Source organism: Callionymus lyra, chromosome 1, assembly GCF_982586985.1.
Source record: "Callionymus lyra chromosome 1, fCalLyr1.hap1.1, whole genome shotgun sequence".
NCBI lineage: Eukaryota > Metazoa > Chordata > Actinopteri > Syngnathiformes > Callionymidae > Callionymus > Callionymus lyra.
Genome location: NC_141818.1, coordinates 3,627,289 through 3,645,052, shown reverse-complemented (window position 1 = coordinate 3,645,052; position 17,764 = coordinate 3,627,289). Strand labels below are relative to the sequence as shown.

General features: G+C 36.1%; 2 protein-coding genes across 2 annotated transcripts; both read left to right on the top strand.

The window, feature by feature from the left end:
• Positions 1 to 153: 153 nt before the first annotated feature.
• Positions 154 to 11,489, top strand: LOC148087481 (cell division cycle protein 20 homolog B-like). The gene is made up of 12 exons (XM_087786321.1): positions 154 to 162; positions 837 to 1,050; positions 2,041 to 2,142; positions 4,934 to 5,010; positions 6,439 to 6,493; positions 7,458 to 7,574; positions 8,195 to 8,406; positions 8,506 to 8,600; positions 9,664 to 9,889; positions 10,919 to 11,044; positions 11,101 to 11,224; positions 11,392 to 11,489. The coding sequence occupies exons 1-12, from the start codon at positions 154 to 156 to the stop codon at positions 11,487 to 11,489; spliced, it is 1,455 nt and encodes a 484-aa protein (XP_087642447.1).
• Positions 11,490 to 12,564: 1,075 nt separating this feature from the next.
• LOC148087480 (uncharacterized) lies at positions 12,565 to 16,272 on the top strand. The gene is made up of 2 exons (XM_087788395.1): positions 12,565 to 12,654; positions 14,404 to 16,272. Exons 1-2 carry the CDS (start codon positions 12,636 to 12,638, stop codon positions 15,780 to 15,782), a joined length of 1,398 nt encoding a protein of 465 aa, XP_087644521.1. The 5' UTR covers positions 12,565 to 12,635; the 3' UTR covers positions 15,783 to 16,272.
• Positions 16,273 to 17,764: the final 1,492 nt, after the last annotated feature.

Sequence of the window (17,764 nt, the reverse complement as noted above, 5' to 3'; positions counted from 1 at the left end):
TTATTGAATATTGTTTATATTGTTTAAGCGCTTTGTGACCCTGGTCGGGAAAAGCGCTATATAAATAAAAATGACTTACCTACTTACTTACTTCTGGGATTGATAACGCGTGGTGACCAACCTCGATCATTGAGGAATCACAGCCGAGTGGGCATGGTTATGGTTAACATTTTAATTGAATCTCCAGAAAAACATACCTACTAATGAGTACTATAAAAAGTTTTTATAAACATTTAAATCGTCATGTTGCCCTTTACAGAAAGTAAAGTTAGAAGAAAAAAGATAAAAAATGCACGGATTAATTTTGAGCCATTTTATTAAAATTGCAAACAAATATATAATTATTATATTCCATTTTAACCTGAATATTATTTTTTATTTTTTTCTGCCATTGTACTGTGGGTTTGTCTAATACTTATTTGTAAATTCACAGAGGTTGATCTACAAATAACCAATGGTTGTTGTTGCACATGTCTTTTAATATCCACAAATGTAAATTTAATATTTGTGACTTGTATTTTGGTCTTTAAAAATAAACTTTTATTTGTAAATATGTAAAAAGAATATCCCGAATCATAAGCACACATCAATAAAACGGTACATGATGTTGCTACACATTTATTTAAAAAAGGACAAAACTTAAGTTACAAATATTAAAGTTGCATTTATGGATATTTAAACACGTATAAAGAAAACACTGACCATTTGTAAATCACCTGTACATTCACGAATATTTGTAAGACAAATATGAGCCCATGTTTTACCTGGTTTCAGGGAATTTACAACAAAAACAAATGATTTTTCCTCCTTTAATAATCTTATTTATATGCTTTTAGGGGAATACTGATGACCACCATTCGCCTTACAAGAGATTCAGAAGCTGGATCAACCAGAGGAGCCTCGGTGTACGTCCTGTTGCTAGTACACCGTTGACCGCTGTGGGGCGCTGTGATCTCAGTTTTGAGTTGGATGACGTCCGCCAGAGACTGGACCTGGATTCCTCTTCAGGGCTTTTAGATCCAGCTCAGAGGAAACTGGATGGTTTCACAGGTACACTTCTTCAGTATGATGGACTTTTTCCACATTGCTGCGCAAACAGGATCTGGTCTTTAATGTCTATTTCTTTCCTAACATCTAGATTTAGAATTCAATCACACAGGAAGAGACACAATGAGTGTCCAAAGGGTTAAATTAATCAAAATAAATGTCTTATTATAGGTTTGTCTTGGCCTTTTATAGTATATAGTTTTAACTGTGTATTGGTTTTTGATTGTTAAAGCGCTTTGTGACCGTGGTCTAGAAAGCTTCTTTAGAAATAACCTTTACTGTACTTACTTACTAACTTACTTACTTACAATAGGGGCAGCTTTTATTTATTTTCATAAAAATTGTACTGCAGAATCAGTGGACCCATGTGGTTTTGAAACTCTGAAAGAGATTACAATATATATTTTTATTTTTAATAATAAGGTAAGAGATCTATAGAGAACTCAAAACATCAAGGTTCCATTCATTTAAACGCAATGCATGTTACTTACTTGTATGAATTATTCAAAATTTCTATGGCATTTTATGTGACTTATTTCATTTTTACGTATTGTATTTTTTATTAATATCCTTTTATTTTATTCATATTATTTCTTTTTTTGTTCTGTGATGTCACGTTCAAGATTCTCTGAAATTTCTGATTCTGGTTTTTGTATACATTGAAAATATAGTTTCTGGCTCCCCTCAGTGTCAGAACAGTGTAACTGAAAATATATTGCTCTATTGCCACGTACTGCATATGCATTTGTTTAAAAAAAAAACAGAAATAACACAAGGGTTAAGGCTGTGTTTAAGGATTTAAGGGTACAACGGTGGATAAAGAATATCTAAATGAAAACATCATGAGAGCAAAAAATACATTTTTTACTGCTTTATTAACTTCAAGGTTCAAGAAAAATATGCTTTATTTTCAATCCTTTGTAGTCTTTTGGATCCATTCCACTCGCTCTTTTGAGAGGTAGGCAAACACGCTTGGCATTTCTGGTTCCCCAGTTGAGGTGACACCAACGAGCTTGTCTTTACACAAGAGTGGACCTCCAGAGTCGCCCTGTATGCGAACAGACGGTTGGGATGCGAACACAGGCATTGCTACAAGTGATTATTGATGATGACTTAATCAGAATCAGAATCAGAATCCCTTTATTGTCCCGCGAGGGGAAATTCTTTTTAACAAACAGCAAGAGCAGTATACCAGAAGAAAAATAAAACACCCAGAAATAAAATATTAAAAAGAAAAGAAAAAATCTAAATAGAATAGAAAATAAATCTGTACTATATTATATACACTTTTAATCATATTTACAAAAATAACAAGAAGGTGCAGTTAGATAATTATCTGGCTGTGTTGTTATTGTGGAGTCTGATGGCAGCAGGGAGGAAGGACCTGCGGTACCTCTCCCTCACACACCTGGGATGGAGCATCCTATCACTGATGGAGCTCCTCAGTGCCCTCAGTGTGTGCTGGAGAGGGTGAGACAAGTTCCTCCTCATGGAGGCCAGCTTGCTCCGTATCCTCCTTCCAGTCACTTCCTCCACAGGATCCAGGGGGCGCCCTAGAACGTAACCGGCCTTCTTAATAAGGCTGTCCAGTTTAGCCCTAACTCACCATCCACGGGCCACTCTGCTTCTCTTCGAAAGAACCTGCACAAATCATGCCTCCTGTGATAAATTGAAATTTGCCTTTGTCCTCGCACTCGGATCTGTCCCTCACAGTCACTTTGCTGGAGAGTAGAGCGTCAGATGTGACCCCGTCTTTGTAGGCAGTTTGTCCCCATCCAGCTGTCTTACAGACTGTGCCTTCTTCGGGGTATTCAAAGTGTTCTACAGAAAGCCATTTGACTGAATCTGTCTCTACCACGGGTTGGTTCAGCTGGAGGACGCCAGAACAACACACTCTTTAATTGAAGCCAAATGGATGAGAGGAAAGGAAAACTCACTTCCAGCAACATGAGGTCGTTGATAATTAAATCCTTGTTGTAGCAGGGATGGATCACCCGGCGCTTCACTTTCCTCTTCTGCCTGAGAGTCTTTTCTTTGACGGCGTTCTTGAGCGAATGAAGCCCCAGAATCACTTTCTTTACTCGTCGTTTACGGACACAAGAGCAAATGTGAGGTTAGGAATCTGACTCAACGTTGTCACTTACTTAAGAATATGAATCAGATCCGGTTTAAAGTCCGTCTGTCCGACTCCTCTCTGAAGCATAGAGCTGTTAGTTCGCTCTTATATCTTATAAGTAAATTTCGCAAGGCGTTAATTATCTTACTTCTAAGATCCTTAAAGTGATAGAATTAAAAATGTACTTGTTTACCCGCATGTCGACTAAGGGTTGGGATTATTTTCATTTTACACTGTCTACAACGGTAGGGGTTGTTATTCTTTTAACTTCTGCTACAAACTAGCTATAGACTTGTTTTATTTTTTTTCCCGGAAAACAATTACTCTCATCCAGACTTAAATACAGAGCTGTTAATACACTATAGTAATAAATTTGAACCCGGGATAATTCATATAAAGATCTATATTTGACCAAATATGAATTTGATTTCAAGCTAAGAGAAAAAATATCCGGCAATTTATAATTAATGGTAATAGAAAGTAACACAACGACATTAAATAAGACAGTTATAGCAACATTAACAACAACAATAACAAAAAAGATTGATTCAAATAGAAGTTAATATTTTGTTTAAGTTTGAAACGGAGTCAGAAAGGCCTCTTTTGATGTAATATTACTGTAGAAAATGGTGTAAAATTGCTTGTAAACCCTAGAGATATGTAAACTGATGAAAAGAATGAATGAAATATATATCAATGTTTTCATGATAAAAACAGTCTTGACTCTATAAACAAAATGGTTTTGAAATTGATGACATCGGCTTCTTATTCTTGTGTATACATGATCTTACTCATTGCAGTGGGCAGCGGTCAGAACCCACTTTTCGTTGATCAGAATTCCGCCACAGAAAGATTTTTCTTCTTTGGTCGTCACGTATGCCATGAAGGGAAAAGAGTGTGGCTTGACCTCCATCCCGCCGATGACAACAGAACTCTATAAAAATTTGTAAAAACGGTTCTCAATTTACTTGGCATTCAAGATGAGCACATAAAAAGGAAGAGCTGCGAGGATCATGGTCTTCATGGTGATGATGCCGACCGCACCTTAAAGCCCCCCCTGACTAAAGCTTCCATTTATAGTTCACTCGTGAAGGAAGTGGTTTATAGACAAGGCAACAAGAACAGGCTGGCAGCATACACACAAGAATTCTCAGAATCATAGAGCATATACAGAGGTGACAGACACACGGGTGTGTGTGTAAGTAAGTAAGTAAGTAATATTTATTTATATAGCGCTTTTCCAGACCAGGGTCACAAAGCGCTTAAACAATCAAAACAATACTCAAAAAAGTACATACTTTAAAGATCAAGATAATACTGAGAACAACACAGGAGTTCGAGAAATTCAAGGAAAAGCCTGAACAAATAGAAACGTCTTAAGATGTTTCTTAAAGGAGTCAGTAGATCCATCAAGCGCAAAGAGAGAGAAGATCGTTCCAAAGCTTAGGAGCAACAGCCTGAAAAGATTTCTCTCCTCTGGTCCTGAACCGTGTGCGAGGAACCATAAGTAGATTCTGATCCACAGACCTCAGAGCCCGAGCTGGGGTGTAAGGCTGGATCAGATCAGTGTGTGTGTGTGTGTGTGTGTGTGTGTGCATGTGTTTTGCATAACCACTTACAACTCTATGTATGAAGTAAAAACCATCCTTTATTATAAGGTAATAATAGAATAACTAGTTTCAAAACTAACTATAATAGCACCAGGACAGTGCATAACTCTGCCAAGGAGTATTTTACATGATTTAAAAAAAACGTTTGTTCTGTTTTCAGCACTTGAGAGAGGGTCCAAATATGGTTCTCGGACCGCTGGTGCCACATTCCTGGCTCAAGAAGCTTCCAGGGTTCAGGTTTGTCTTCTTAATCTTGTTGGTTGTTTGTGTTGCACAAAGGACAGAAAAGAAAACTTTAAAAAGGAAGGAAACATCCGCTGCTTTAGATCTACATTCTTGAGAAGCCATTTCCTGCTTTGCTCTCCCCCATAAGTATGCAAGAATATTGTTTATAATTCTGACTTTTAAATGTTATATATTCCACAAACTAGCTGCATGCCCGTTGTTGACAAGGTATGAACTAAATTAGAAAAGAAAATACTCTCTAGAGAGAGGGGGAGGGAAGTAGGAAGTTAGTTCAGGTGGATTATTATGGAAGTAAACGTGTGCAATCAGACTTTATATATGAATTACTCACGCTGGATTTTCACATAATCAAAATCAAACATTTAATTTTTTTTTAACAAATTTAATTTTACACTGAAATATTCAAGCGTTATTAAAAAGCTATTTCTAATGCATAAATGAATTCACTGTTGAAAAATAATAAGCGTAAATTCAATTCAACGTAACGAATGTCAATTTAAATGTTAAATATAAAACAATAGTTGTTGTAAATAAATTAAATGTAAAGAAAAATAAATGTTAAAAAAACATTTGTCTAAGAAATGAGGTTTAAATAATTCAGTGTTAACATCTGCGCAATAAGTATGGAACTGAATATGTACCATCACACTTTGAATTAGAATTTCTAACACTGCATTTTTGCAACATCATTATCAGACTTTCAATTTGACAAACCATCACGTTTGAAGAACAGCACATAAATAAGTGTAGTGTTAATTATAGTCTAAAAAAAAGGCTGATTTTGATGCTGTAAAAATTCAGAGTCTGATGGAACACATTTACTTCCATAGATGATTGATAATACAATCACAGACGGTAGTGAAAATTAAGAAAATCATCTCTAATGTAATAATTATTGCTTGAATTCCATCACAATTGGATGTGTTTTAATTTGCATGGGGATCCTGCTCCGCCCCCTTATAATAAACGATATAATCTGTTTACTGGAAATCTACTTTTCTTATTTTGTTATATATATATATATATATATATTTTAATCTTGGTTGAAAATTATTTGCCACAAAGCGGAGGAAGAAGATCCCCATGAAATCTTAATTTATATATATATATATATATATATATGCAAGAAGTCTTATATATATATATACCGTATATATATATATATAAATTAAGATTTCATGGGGATCTTCTTCCTCCGCTTTGTGGCAAATAATTTTCAACCAAGATTAAAAGCAATATATTCAATTTATTAATTAAACTTGAGTGAAGAACAACAAATTATGTCACCGCCATTGTTACACCTTTTGACACTTTTTGACCAGTACCTACTCAAGATGCATCATGGTTGCAATATGCATTTTAGTAGCTTTTATTTGTGCAAATAATCTTGTAGAACTCAAAGTGGATTATCATTCGCAGGGATCGCTGTTGACATTTGTTTCTGCAGAACAGAGGAACGGACAGCAAATATACGGTAATGTCAAAATGTGGGTTTCTGATCAATGCTGAAAAGGTGTAAGAATCGACATTATTGTTTATGTTGTAAATGAGAGGATGTATAAAGATGAATCAGTCACAAAGCGCTTCGTGGCCCTGGCCCAAAGATTAACATTGTGGTTCGGCCCAGATTAAAGTATATATTTTATTGAGTATTGTTTTGATTGTTTAAGCGCTTTGTGACCCTGGTCTGGAAAAGCGCTAATAGAAACTAGAAAGATTGCATTTCCAGAAGAAAATGCAGTGTGAATGCTGGCCGTAGCTGTAGCTGTGCAGTAGTAGTATTAGTAGTAGAAGTAGTAGTAGTATTAGTAGTAGAAGTAGTAGTAGTATTAGTAGTAGAACTAGTAGTAGTATTATTAGTAGAAGTAGTCGTGGAAGTGTGAGTGGAATTAATAGTTAAAGTAGAAGAAGTGGAATTATTAGTAAAAGGTAGAAGTAAAGTAAAAGTAGTAGTAGAATTAGTAGTAAAAGTATAAGTAGTATTAGTAGTAGAAGTAGTAGTAGAATTTGTCGTAAAAGTATAATAGTAGGTCAAACTGGAAGGGGTTGGACATGAGTTGAAGATTTTCCCCATTGAAATGAATGGGGTAGAAGAAGAGGAATAAAAGAAAGAGTGGAAGAGATAAAAGAAAGCTAGAACATAGCCGGCATTTCGTAAACGAGCTGAATTGATAAAAGTTTGAATGGATCAAATTGGATTAAATTTGTGGCAAGAGAAGCGGCACAAAGTTTAGGTCAGAAGAAACAAGGATCTCAATTGTTTGAATGCTTCCCAGCATTCACACAATTACTTACTTACTTACTTAAACAACCTTGAATTGACTTCAAGATGTGTCTCAGAGAAGGAAAAAGAAAAAGGAGCAACAGATGTTTGCATATGTTTAAAAAGTATTAGGACCTTATTATGACGCTTTTCTCTCTGTGATATTTTTCCACAGGTACACAGGGAGGCAATATCAACCTGCAGCCGTTCAGTCTTGTGCGTGACCTTCTGGTGAGTCCACATGGAAAACCCGTTCAGAAGTTAGCGGCACCGTCGCTGATGAATGACTACTGTAAGATTCAGATTCAGATTCAAGATTCATTTTGTAAATTTCAGCCTGTACGACAAAGTGAAAACTATTATATATACATATCAAACGTTCTATTAAAAACACAATAAAATGTCATGTAATACATTGTTTTAACATTTTTTGAAGGAGTTCACATATTTTCTACTCAATAAGTGTTTATTTTCAGAGAAATTTGTTCCCTTTTAGATTAATAGGCAAAAATGTTTGTTCATTTTAATGTAGCGACTGGAGCTCAGTTGTCTTCGTCTTCATCTTAGTCCAAAAATACACTTAAAAACATCCATATACCTCCATACTGCTCGTATGGAACGTCCATCTTGAAAAAACGACAGTTGAACAAGTCTTTATTTTAAGCCTGTTTTTAGCGAGCGCCTCCTGGTCATCAGCGTAAATCTTGCAAACTGACACTTCTAATGTGTCAAAATGCGGATAAGCTTGAAGCTGAAGCTGAGAGACCAGGAGCTTACAAACAAAATTAAAATATAGACTTATTTTACTTTTTTTGAAAAAATTGATGCGCTAAACATCATCTATTTCTTCAGAACCATGGTTGGAACAATTAAATCGTATAACAAGGTATATCATATATCATTCTCTTTCAGATTGTGATCTTCTGGACATCAACTGCGACGGTATCGCCGCCCTCGCTCTGGGTTGCTCAGTTTACCTCTGGAACACAGAAACCCAGTCTTTAGTGGGACATCTTGAACCGAGCCCAGGACAAAAACCGTGGTTCTGCCGCTCCGTCTCCTCTCTGGCCTGGAGCGAGGACGGTCGAACGTTGTGTGTAGGCACACGACAAGGAGACATTCAGGTAGATACGTAAGCTCTCATAATAACAGGAAGTGTGAAGATGAATCTGGCTCAAAGATTAAGGTTGAGGGCACCTGCTTCTGTCTCGTTGGCTCCTCAGTTGTGGGACGTTGAACAGAAGACGAACGTGAGGTTTCTTGCTTCACACCTTTCTGCAGTGAGATCCGTTTCATGGAAGCAGCAGCTTCTTAGCAGGTTGAGTAACGAGAATTTTAAACTTTTTTAGGGCATGAAGAAGAAGAAATCTCTTGTTAACAACAAACGCAACACATTTACGATAAACTGTGAAACATATTTCAGAGAATTTTCAGGTTTATTTTTACTACACTTGGCAAAGCATTTTGTGGAAGTAATGACCAATAAAGATAAAAAGGTTTTTTTTACCAATAATTTCGACCAAGGGTTGGGATTATTTGCAGAGTAATGTGTTGCTTTTTAGATTTATAGACAAAAATGTTTGTTCATTTTAATGCAGCGACTGGAGCTCAGTTGTCTTCGTCTTCATCTTCGTCCAAAAAGACCTAGAAGCCTCAACATGAGAATTTGTTATTTATATTATAATCTTAAATCATTCTCACCTATGGTTAATGAGTTGTTGATTGTTTTTGTCAATCTTCCTTGACCTTTACATTGGTTTAAAGTATATCTGTCAAATATATACAAATACACTTTTCCAGTCATACACACTTTTGTTGTGTCACTTAATCTATTTCCTTAATTTTAACAGAAATATGTATGACGTACCACTGGGGTGTCAAACTAAATAACACAGGGGGCCAACAATTTTTAGCAGTGTGAATAGTGATATAGTGTAAATAAAGATATAGATATAATAATAATAATAATTATATAGATATAGATATAGTATGAATAGTGTAATTAATTTATATTTAAATAATCAATAAAGTTCTACCTAACCTAATAGGTAAACGTATAATTACCTAATACTCTACCTAAAAGAAATCGTATTTTTCTCATTTCAGTCTTTTATCGTAATTATCTCTGTGTTTTTCCTTCTTCACCAAACAAATTAATTTCCTTCAAGGTCAGTTTTATTAAGTAAGTAAGTAATCTGTCTTTATATAGCGCTTTTCCAGACCAGGGTCACAAAGCGCTTAAACAATCAAAACAATACTCACTAAAATATATACCTTATTGTCGACATCCATCATCTCTGTTCCTTATCTTATTATGACCATGGACGTTAATCTATGTTGACTTTTTAAAAAAGATTATAATACAGGTTCTCTTTTTACAGTGGCTCCATGCTCGGGCAAGTCTATCATCACGACCCTCGGGCTCCGGTGCCTCTCGTCTCCCACACTCTCGTGCAGAATCTGTGTAGTTTGAAGTGGTCTCCCTCTGGACACAGACTCGCTAGCGGCTCCACGGATGGTCAACTGCTCATCTGGAGTGATGATGTTACGATGCTCGCGAAATCCCATCAACCGCTCGTAACAATGAAGCAGCCGACTGCTGTTAAGGTTAGAGTCGCACAGAATCTTCATCAGCTGCAGGTTTTCCAAAACTCTTGTCCTAATTTTGTTTGACTTCCATAATTGAATTGCATGCATTTTAGCATTTGAAATATAATAATGTCAAATTTAGAAGAGGTCAATTAAACAGCAGGTTCTGACTCTAACCCTAACCCTAACCCTAGCACTTACCATAACATTGACCCTAACCCTAACCCTAACCCTAACCCTAACCCTAACCCTAACCCTAACCCTAACCCTAACCCTAACCCTAACCCTAACCCTAACCCTAACCCTAACCCTAACCCTTACCCTAGTTCGAACCCTAACCCTAGCACTTACCCTTACCAAAACATTGATCCTAACCCTAACCCTAACCCTTACCCTAATCCTAACCCTAATCCTAACCCTAACCCTAACCCTAACCCTAACCCTAACCCTAACCCTAACCCTAACCCTAACCCTAACCCTAACCCTTACCCTAACCCTTACCCTTACCCTTACCCTAACCCTAACCCTAGCCCTGACCCTGACCCTAACCCTAACCCTAACCCTAACCCTAACCCTAACCCTAACCCTAACCCTAACCCTAACCCTAACCCTAACCCTAACCCTAACACTAACGCTAACACTAACCCTAACCCTTACCCTATCCCTTACCATAACATTGACCCTAACCTGAACTATTACTCTTCCCATTACCCTTACCTTAAGCCTAACCCTAACTGTCACACTTCAAAGACAGTAAAACGTGGAAAATGGAGCCAGAGCCATTGCTTTCTTTCTGACAAATCTTTTAAGACTCATGGATCCAAATGGTAACCCAGAACACCACCAAATTATCATTTTTATTGAAAAATAAGCATAAATAACACAAATAAAAATAAATTCTCTATTTATATTAATAAAAGATTAAGGGGTATTTCTACCATAATAAGAATTGAGTATGCTTATTTTCTTTCACTTTTCCCACCTTCTCTGTCACGCTTCGGATTCTCCTGTTCCTTAAATCTTCTCTGTGATGTTGTGCCGCTCCAGGCGACGGGTTGGTGTCCATGGATGACGGACGTGATAGCGACAGGAGGTGGCTGGGGCGATGGAAAGATCCGAATTTGGGACACGAATTCCGGAAATTGTGTGACGTCCGTCGACACCCACTCGCAGGTCTCTTGTTTGGAGAAGATTTTGTGCAAATGAAACTGACTGTGCTGCTGTTACAGGTCTGTGCTCTGTGCTGGGATGAGAAAAAGAAAGACTTGATCAGTGGTCATGGCCTCCCACATCATCAGATCATCCGCTGGGACTGGGAGTCTTTGGAACTCAGCCTCAAGTTTCAGCTTTCAGGTGAAGCCAATATTGTTCTCTCACCCAGGCCTCACTTGAATCCTTATTATAATTTTGCTATGTTGCTGTTCAATATCTAAGATTTTAATCCAAATGTCCATGTATACCTAAGCAAATATTGACACTGACAAAATACTGAATAAATCTCAAAAGTGGTTTATTGACAGGTCATTCAGGAAGAGTCCTTGGTTTGGCCCTCGGCTCTGGTGGAACTAAGATGTTCTCTGCTGGAGCGGACGACTTCCTCTTGGTGTGGGATTGTTAATGGGGTCAGAACATCAACGCTCCACATCTGAAGGGGGAAATGCTCTCAATGCCATGACAACAAAGTAGACCAGAAAAACCACAATGCTCACTCTTTCCTGCATCGTCTGATGACTCGACCACAAAGACGCATCTTCTCTCTGCTAACAATGAGTGTCACGCTAAGACAATCATGATGAGTTTTTCATAGTATTTTATACTCTCCTATAGTATATGTTTTAAGAGCACATTGTTCTTTCTGCAGTTTGTTAATGGTCGAGGTCCTGGGACACTTTCTCAACACGGAAAAAGAAAGTAAAAGCTATAATGATGCAGTTTTACCACAATAAATATGTTGGTGATTGAGGCTGTAATGTTCATGCCAGTATTTTATTATGAATATCTGAATAAAAAAAAATGTTTACAAAAACCTGTCTTTTAATAATATTATTTTAATGAAAAACAAATGTCTCTACACTTTTAAGGGTGAATAAAATAAATCAATTAAAATCATAATAAAAATAAATCTTCCCTTTCGAGTAATTTGACTTTAACCAAGTAGTGGTCGAAATACATTATGATATATTGAAAAGCAGTGATCTTTTGTCTGCCTGTTTGTTATATTTATTGATTACAATAAATAATAAGTACTTGGTTTTCGGGTGGTTTTAAATAATTGAGATGTAAGACCGGTGTATATAAGGTACACTTCCTGCTCTGTGAAATGACTGTATCATTTTTATTAAACGTTTGACGTCAGTGTGAAGAATATACCTTGAATAAAAACACAACATTATTATCATTGCCCTTCGTTAAGTTTCCATGACTAACTTTTCTGACAAAAAATAAAATGTAAATCAATAAAGATAAAAAATCAAAATCAAACGTGTGTCTTTGTTTTTCACTCTCTACTGCTGTCTGCTGTCTTCTGTCAAACGACAGACATCTTGTTTGTCCAATTAGATCTTATTTGCGACAACCTTCCGCCAATCAGCAGCAAGACAATGTCAGGTTTTGTCCAATCAGCAACGAGCTCATTTTATTTGCCCGCATTAACTTCCGGTGTGTTTCCGGGTTTTATTGTTTTTGCATTTTGCTCCAGGAAATTGGATTTAGCTTGAAAAAAAAACCCTTTTAACGAATAGATCCAAAGAGAATCCTGCTGGACATGTTAACGAAGAGATCAGGTACACTCACACTCACTCCCCTCAAATCTGTCTGTATTTATAACTGGACAAAATGTAACATAATCGATCACTTGTGTTATAAGTAATTTATATTTGTAAAGCGCCAGTGTAGGTCAAGTTTTGACGAACTGTTGACATGTTTTTGCTAAGATTCCATTTACTTTAATTGTTGGTCAGATGGTGAAGAAGGCACCGAGGAAGATGAAGGAGTGAACACAAACAACTTTGTTAATCTTAGTCGAAGACAAATTATATTTCATGAACATTATCAGTTATTAAAATCATAATGAGACAACAAAGGGATAATTCTAATAAAACCTAAATCTTAAGACTTTTTTATTTGTGCAGGCTTTTCCTATATTTTATGGAACTCCTGTGTTTATCTCTGTGTTATCTTGATCTATCCAAGTATATATTTTATTGAGTATATTTTTGATTGTTAAACGCTTTGTGACCCTGGTCTGGAAAAGCGCTCTATAAATATAAAGTACTTACTTACTTACTTACTAAATGAGCCAAAGAATGTTTGACTCGAACAGCTATATCCAGTTTTTGTAAACTAATAAGTGGATGTCAATATTTTTTTTATAAAAGATGCTTAAAGTACTACTTGTTTTGTGTTTAAAGTTGATTGATCAATGACGCATTGCTATAAAAGTTTACTAAAGGTTTATGTATATATATATATATGTATATATATACACACAGAGCCAATAAAGCTGATTCTGACTGTTTTTCACAACTCAACTTTAAGGTCAGAAGTTGGCATTGTGTCCTTGGTCTCTCCATACTCATCAGGTTGCAAACAATTTAACTTTAATCATTTCAATACTTGTGTCTCCAAAACCTTTTTTTTAAATCTTAGTGAATCAAAGCTAGACTGATTTACATCCTCCAACCTGATAGATCTTGCTCCAATAAAGAAAGTCTGTTACTGTTTCAGGGGTTAGAACATTGTGTAGAGAGGTTAAAAAATCAATAGTAAGTAAGTAAGTAAGTAATATTTATTTATATAGCGCTTTTCGAGACCAGGGTCACAAAGCGCTTAGACAATCAAAACAATACTCAAAAAAGTACATACTTGAATAGTCAATAGCTACTGAATTATTGTGTTACTTCTAATAAAACTGGATTTATTTTTTTAATGCATGCACACGAGCCTGCGTTTAACCAATCAGTCAACTGAATTACAAGGTGATGCTACTGCACCTCAAGAGTTAACGTGTGAAACTAAACTTCTTCAGGACTATGATCTATAAGTATTTCAAACGCTAGAGAAGTCATGTGTATGTAAAGCTAGTTGTTGCATTGTTCCTCCAGTCTTTTTTGGATTGTGCATTAAATAGGCGGATCCGTTTTCAGCAATGTTGTGAAACATGATGATCTACTTCAACCAGCTCCACCTTCTCCAGGGAAAAGAGAAGTTGTTCACTTATTATAGACTTAATGAAATTATTAAAAGATAAGACATCAACATCATTAGAACCTTTGGGGGAAGTAGTATCTTTGTAACTTACAACAAGAACATTTTCAAATCCCCTGAAGTACTAATTTATGTTCTGATACGAAAGGCAATACAAATATTGAAGTCAAGACAAGAACATAGCACAAATCTTTTTTTAAAATTGCAATTAAAATAACCAAGCAGACACTTAAAGGGCCGTTTTTGAATACTTGACAAGATCAAACACTTGTAGAAAAGGACGTAAATTATCGTTCAGTGACTGAAGTTTGTTTGTATCCCTGCAGATGACCAGCAGCAGCTGGTGAGTAAAGATGAAGTTTCTAAAGAGCAGCAGGAGTGCAGCTCTAGGCTGGACCAGGAGGGAGAGAACGTTCATCTCATCAAAGAAGAAAGGATAGAGAAAGACCAAATTAAAGAAGAAGAAGAGGAAGAAGAAGGTGTCAACGAGCTGTCATTTATTCAGGTTGAAGTGAAGAGCGAGCATGATGAAGATGAGGAGGAGCCTTCATCCAGCAGCTTGACTCCACAAATAAAATCAGAAGATGACTATGAAGGATCAAAACCAGACTTTGACTTGGATACAATCCCCTCTGACCAAGAGAGGTCACTCTCTTCTGACGTGGATACTGATGACAGTGAAGACTGGAGAGAAACCAGTAACATCCATCCAGGTTCGCACTCTGTGGAGAACGAGAAGGTTCATGAGGGCGAGAAGAAAGACGATGCTGAAGATAAATTACTGACCTGCTCGGAATGTGGGAAAAAGTGTTCTTCAACTTCTGGGCTGACTCGACATATGAAAGCCTGCTTCGGACCTTTGACTTGTTCTTTTTGTGGAAAATGTTTTGAAAGGAAACAGTATCTTAACGAACACATCAAAATTCACACTGGAGAAAAACCTTTTAGCTGCTCCCAGTGTGGTAAAAGCTTTATGCAGAGAGTTCTCCTGACTCATCACATGAAAATTCACACCGGGAAAAATCTTTTTGTCTGCACTCAGTGTGGGAAGTGTTTTGCGTGGAGGCATACTCTAAAGCAACACATGATGATTCACAGCGGAGAAAAACCATTCGTCTGCACTCAGTGTGATAAATGTTTTACTCATGCATATGGCTTGAAGAAACACATTAGAATTCACACAGGAGAAAAACCTTTCACCTGCTCTGAATGTGATAAAACTTTTTCACAAGCAGTCGGTCTGAAGAATCACATGAGAACTCACACTGGAGAAAAACCTTTCATCTGCTGTCACTGTGACAAGTCTTTTGCAAATCGATGGACCTTGACTGAACACAAAAGAGTCCACACTGGCGAAAAACCTTTCATATGCTCCAGTTGTGGTAAATGTTTTGCCCAGAAAGAGAGCCTCAAAGAACACATGAGAATCCACACTGGAGAAAAACCATTCCACTGCTTTCAGTGCGGTAAATGTTTCTCACATAGATCTTGCCTGAATAAACACAAAAAACTTCATACTCGAGAAAAACCTTTTACTTGCTTTCATTGTGGTGATTCTTTTAAGTGGAGTTATCAACTTAAGTCTCACATGAATAGTCACGGTGGAGAGGAATCTCAAAATAATAGACAGATCCCCAAAAGATGGAGCCAAATGAAGGAATCCACAACAGAAGATGGGAAAGAAACCTTTATTAACTCTTGCTAGTGAAATGTTTTATTAGGACAAGCATGTAAATGATTAGCTGCTCCTACTAAAAATAATTTGTTAGAACTCTTATCAAAGAAACTCGGGCTGAATCTGCATTCAAATAATGAGATAACATCTGTGTTGACTAAAGAAGCATATGTAAAATAATGTACCATAACACAATGAGTGAAAACAGCCACTGGATTTCTACTAGGACACACATGTAAATGATGATTTTTTTAAAATTAAAAATATAATTAATCACTGGCTTGTCATTGACTAAATCTGACATTTATCACTCATGTGATTATTGTCAAATATTATGGTTATAAGTTGTATGACAACTTATCCACAATGTTTCTGTCTGGTTGTTTATTTACACACTGACCAGTTGTTTGTGATGCTGGAGTTGATGGTTTATGCTTTACAAATATATTGTTTGTGGCCTTTTCCCTTAAATGCTCCCACACGCATTATGTTTCAGGGCTTTGGTAGGGAGTGAACCATAGTTCCCAGAGTCTGATCACATCTCCTCCTTGTTGTTTTTGCAATATTAAAAAACAGTGTTTGTGTCCATGATTCTCTCTTTCTTGAGTTAACATGTTGGTTTTGTTTTTTCGTTGAGGAATATTACAATGGTGTCAGAAGTGGTTCCAAACTGAGGACTTTCACGGTCAGGGTTAGACATTCACAGCGGCAGATGCTCAAGTAGCATTAGAAAAGCTGCGATACTTGCTAGATGGCTTTACTTACAAAATGTATTATGAAAATGTATATAAGTAGGAAAAAATCTCTGAAAAAAACAATTGCTCAAGCTCAATTTGCTACTTTGGTTAACTTAATAACACATTTTTGGATATAATTTTTAAAAATGAAGTCTTCCATGACACAATGTAAGAAAAAACACTCATTTTACATAAAAAACAAACCAAAAAAGCAAAGTTGTAATTGTAGTGTAAACAAGTAGTTGAGAAAGAAAGAGTGAATTAGAAGTCTTCTCTGAAAAGTGTGATAGAGATAATATCGCACTTGTTAAAAACAAAAGTCAAATAGCATTTATAAAAATGAATAAACAAGCATTCACTGTTTGGTAGGTTCAGATTTCAGAGCTATTACTGAAACATGTCATAGTGGAAAATATTTTATAACCCACTTCCTGTCTTTGGTCAGTATGACACCTCAAGTAAAAACTAACATACACTCAAATTGTTGGCAACATTTTTTGTGTTTACATGATCCAAACCAATATCACCTAATTTCCTTCTTTTCTCTTAAAAGACCTGACTTGTGGCTCAAAGTTACCTCAGTGTATGTTACAAAACTTATATTTCGTCTTCAAAAACTGGTTCAAGGTAATAATATAACAAAGAGAAATCAATTTTCTCTGATCTATTTTATACGTTTATACATGTGTATAGAAAGAGATGTCAGCTCAGTAGACAAAAACTAGTTTATTAAAGGTTCCAAAAGAAAAAAAATGCAAATCCTGTTAATACATTGTGGTTACACTGTTCCCACGCGTGATGAAACCAGAAACAAATGTTCAAACAAACATGTGGCGCCTCAATGATTCTGTTGCCAGTTAAATGTATTTGACTTTTAAAATATATATTTTTTAAATTCCTCCATCAGTGAGTTTATGCTACAGCACAGGCCTGACCTCCATTTTATTCCACAAGTCATTACTTTAATCAGCTCATCCTACCTTCTTTTTTAGCAAATACATAATATACATTTGAATAAATAACATAAAAGAACAGCATCAAAACACACCATCACATGCATCAACAAGAAGTTTTCACTAATAGTATAGATTTACATAATTAAAAGGTAAACTAACAGGCAGTCCTGAAAAAAAAAACTCTCCGGGAGAGTGATAAGAGTATATTCCACCTTAACTAGGTGGAATAACTTATTTACTTACTATACTTTTTATGCCACCTGAATTTTAATTTAACCAATTGTTTGGTCATACCTTTAAGAATGACTTGTGTACTAAT

Bases quoted from the DNA above. Each gene is read 5' to 3' on its own strand.
- LOC148087481 (XM_087786321.1), top strand. The intron at 8,407-8,505 runs GTAGATACGTAA...TTGGCTCCTCAG, and splicing joins CACGACAAGGAGACATTCAG to TTGTGGGACGTTGAACAGAA. The intron at 9,890-10,918 runs GTTAGAGTCGCA...GTGCCGCTCCAG, and splicing joins AGCAGCCGACTGCTGTTAAG to GCGACGGGTTGGTGTCCATG.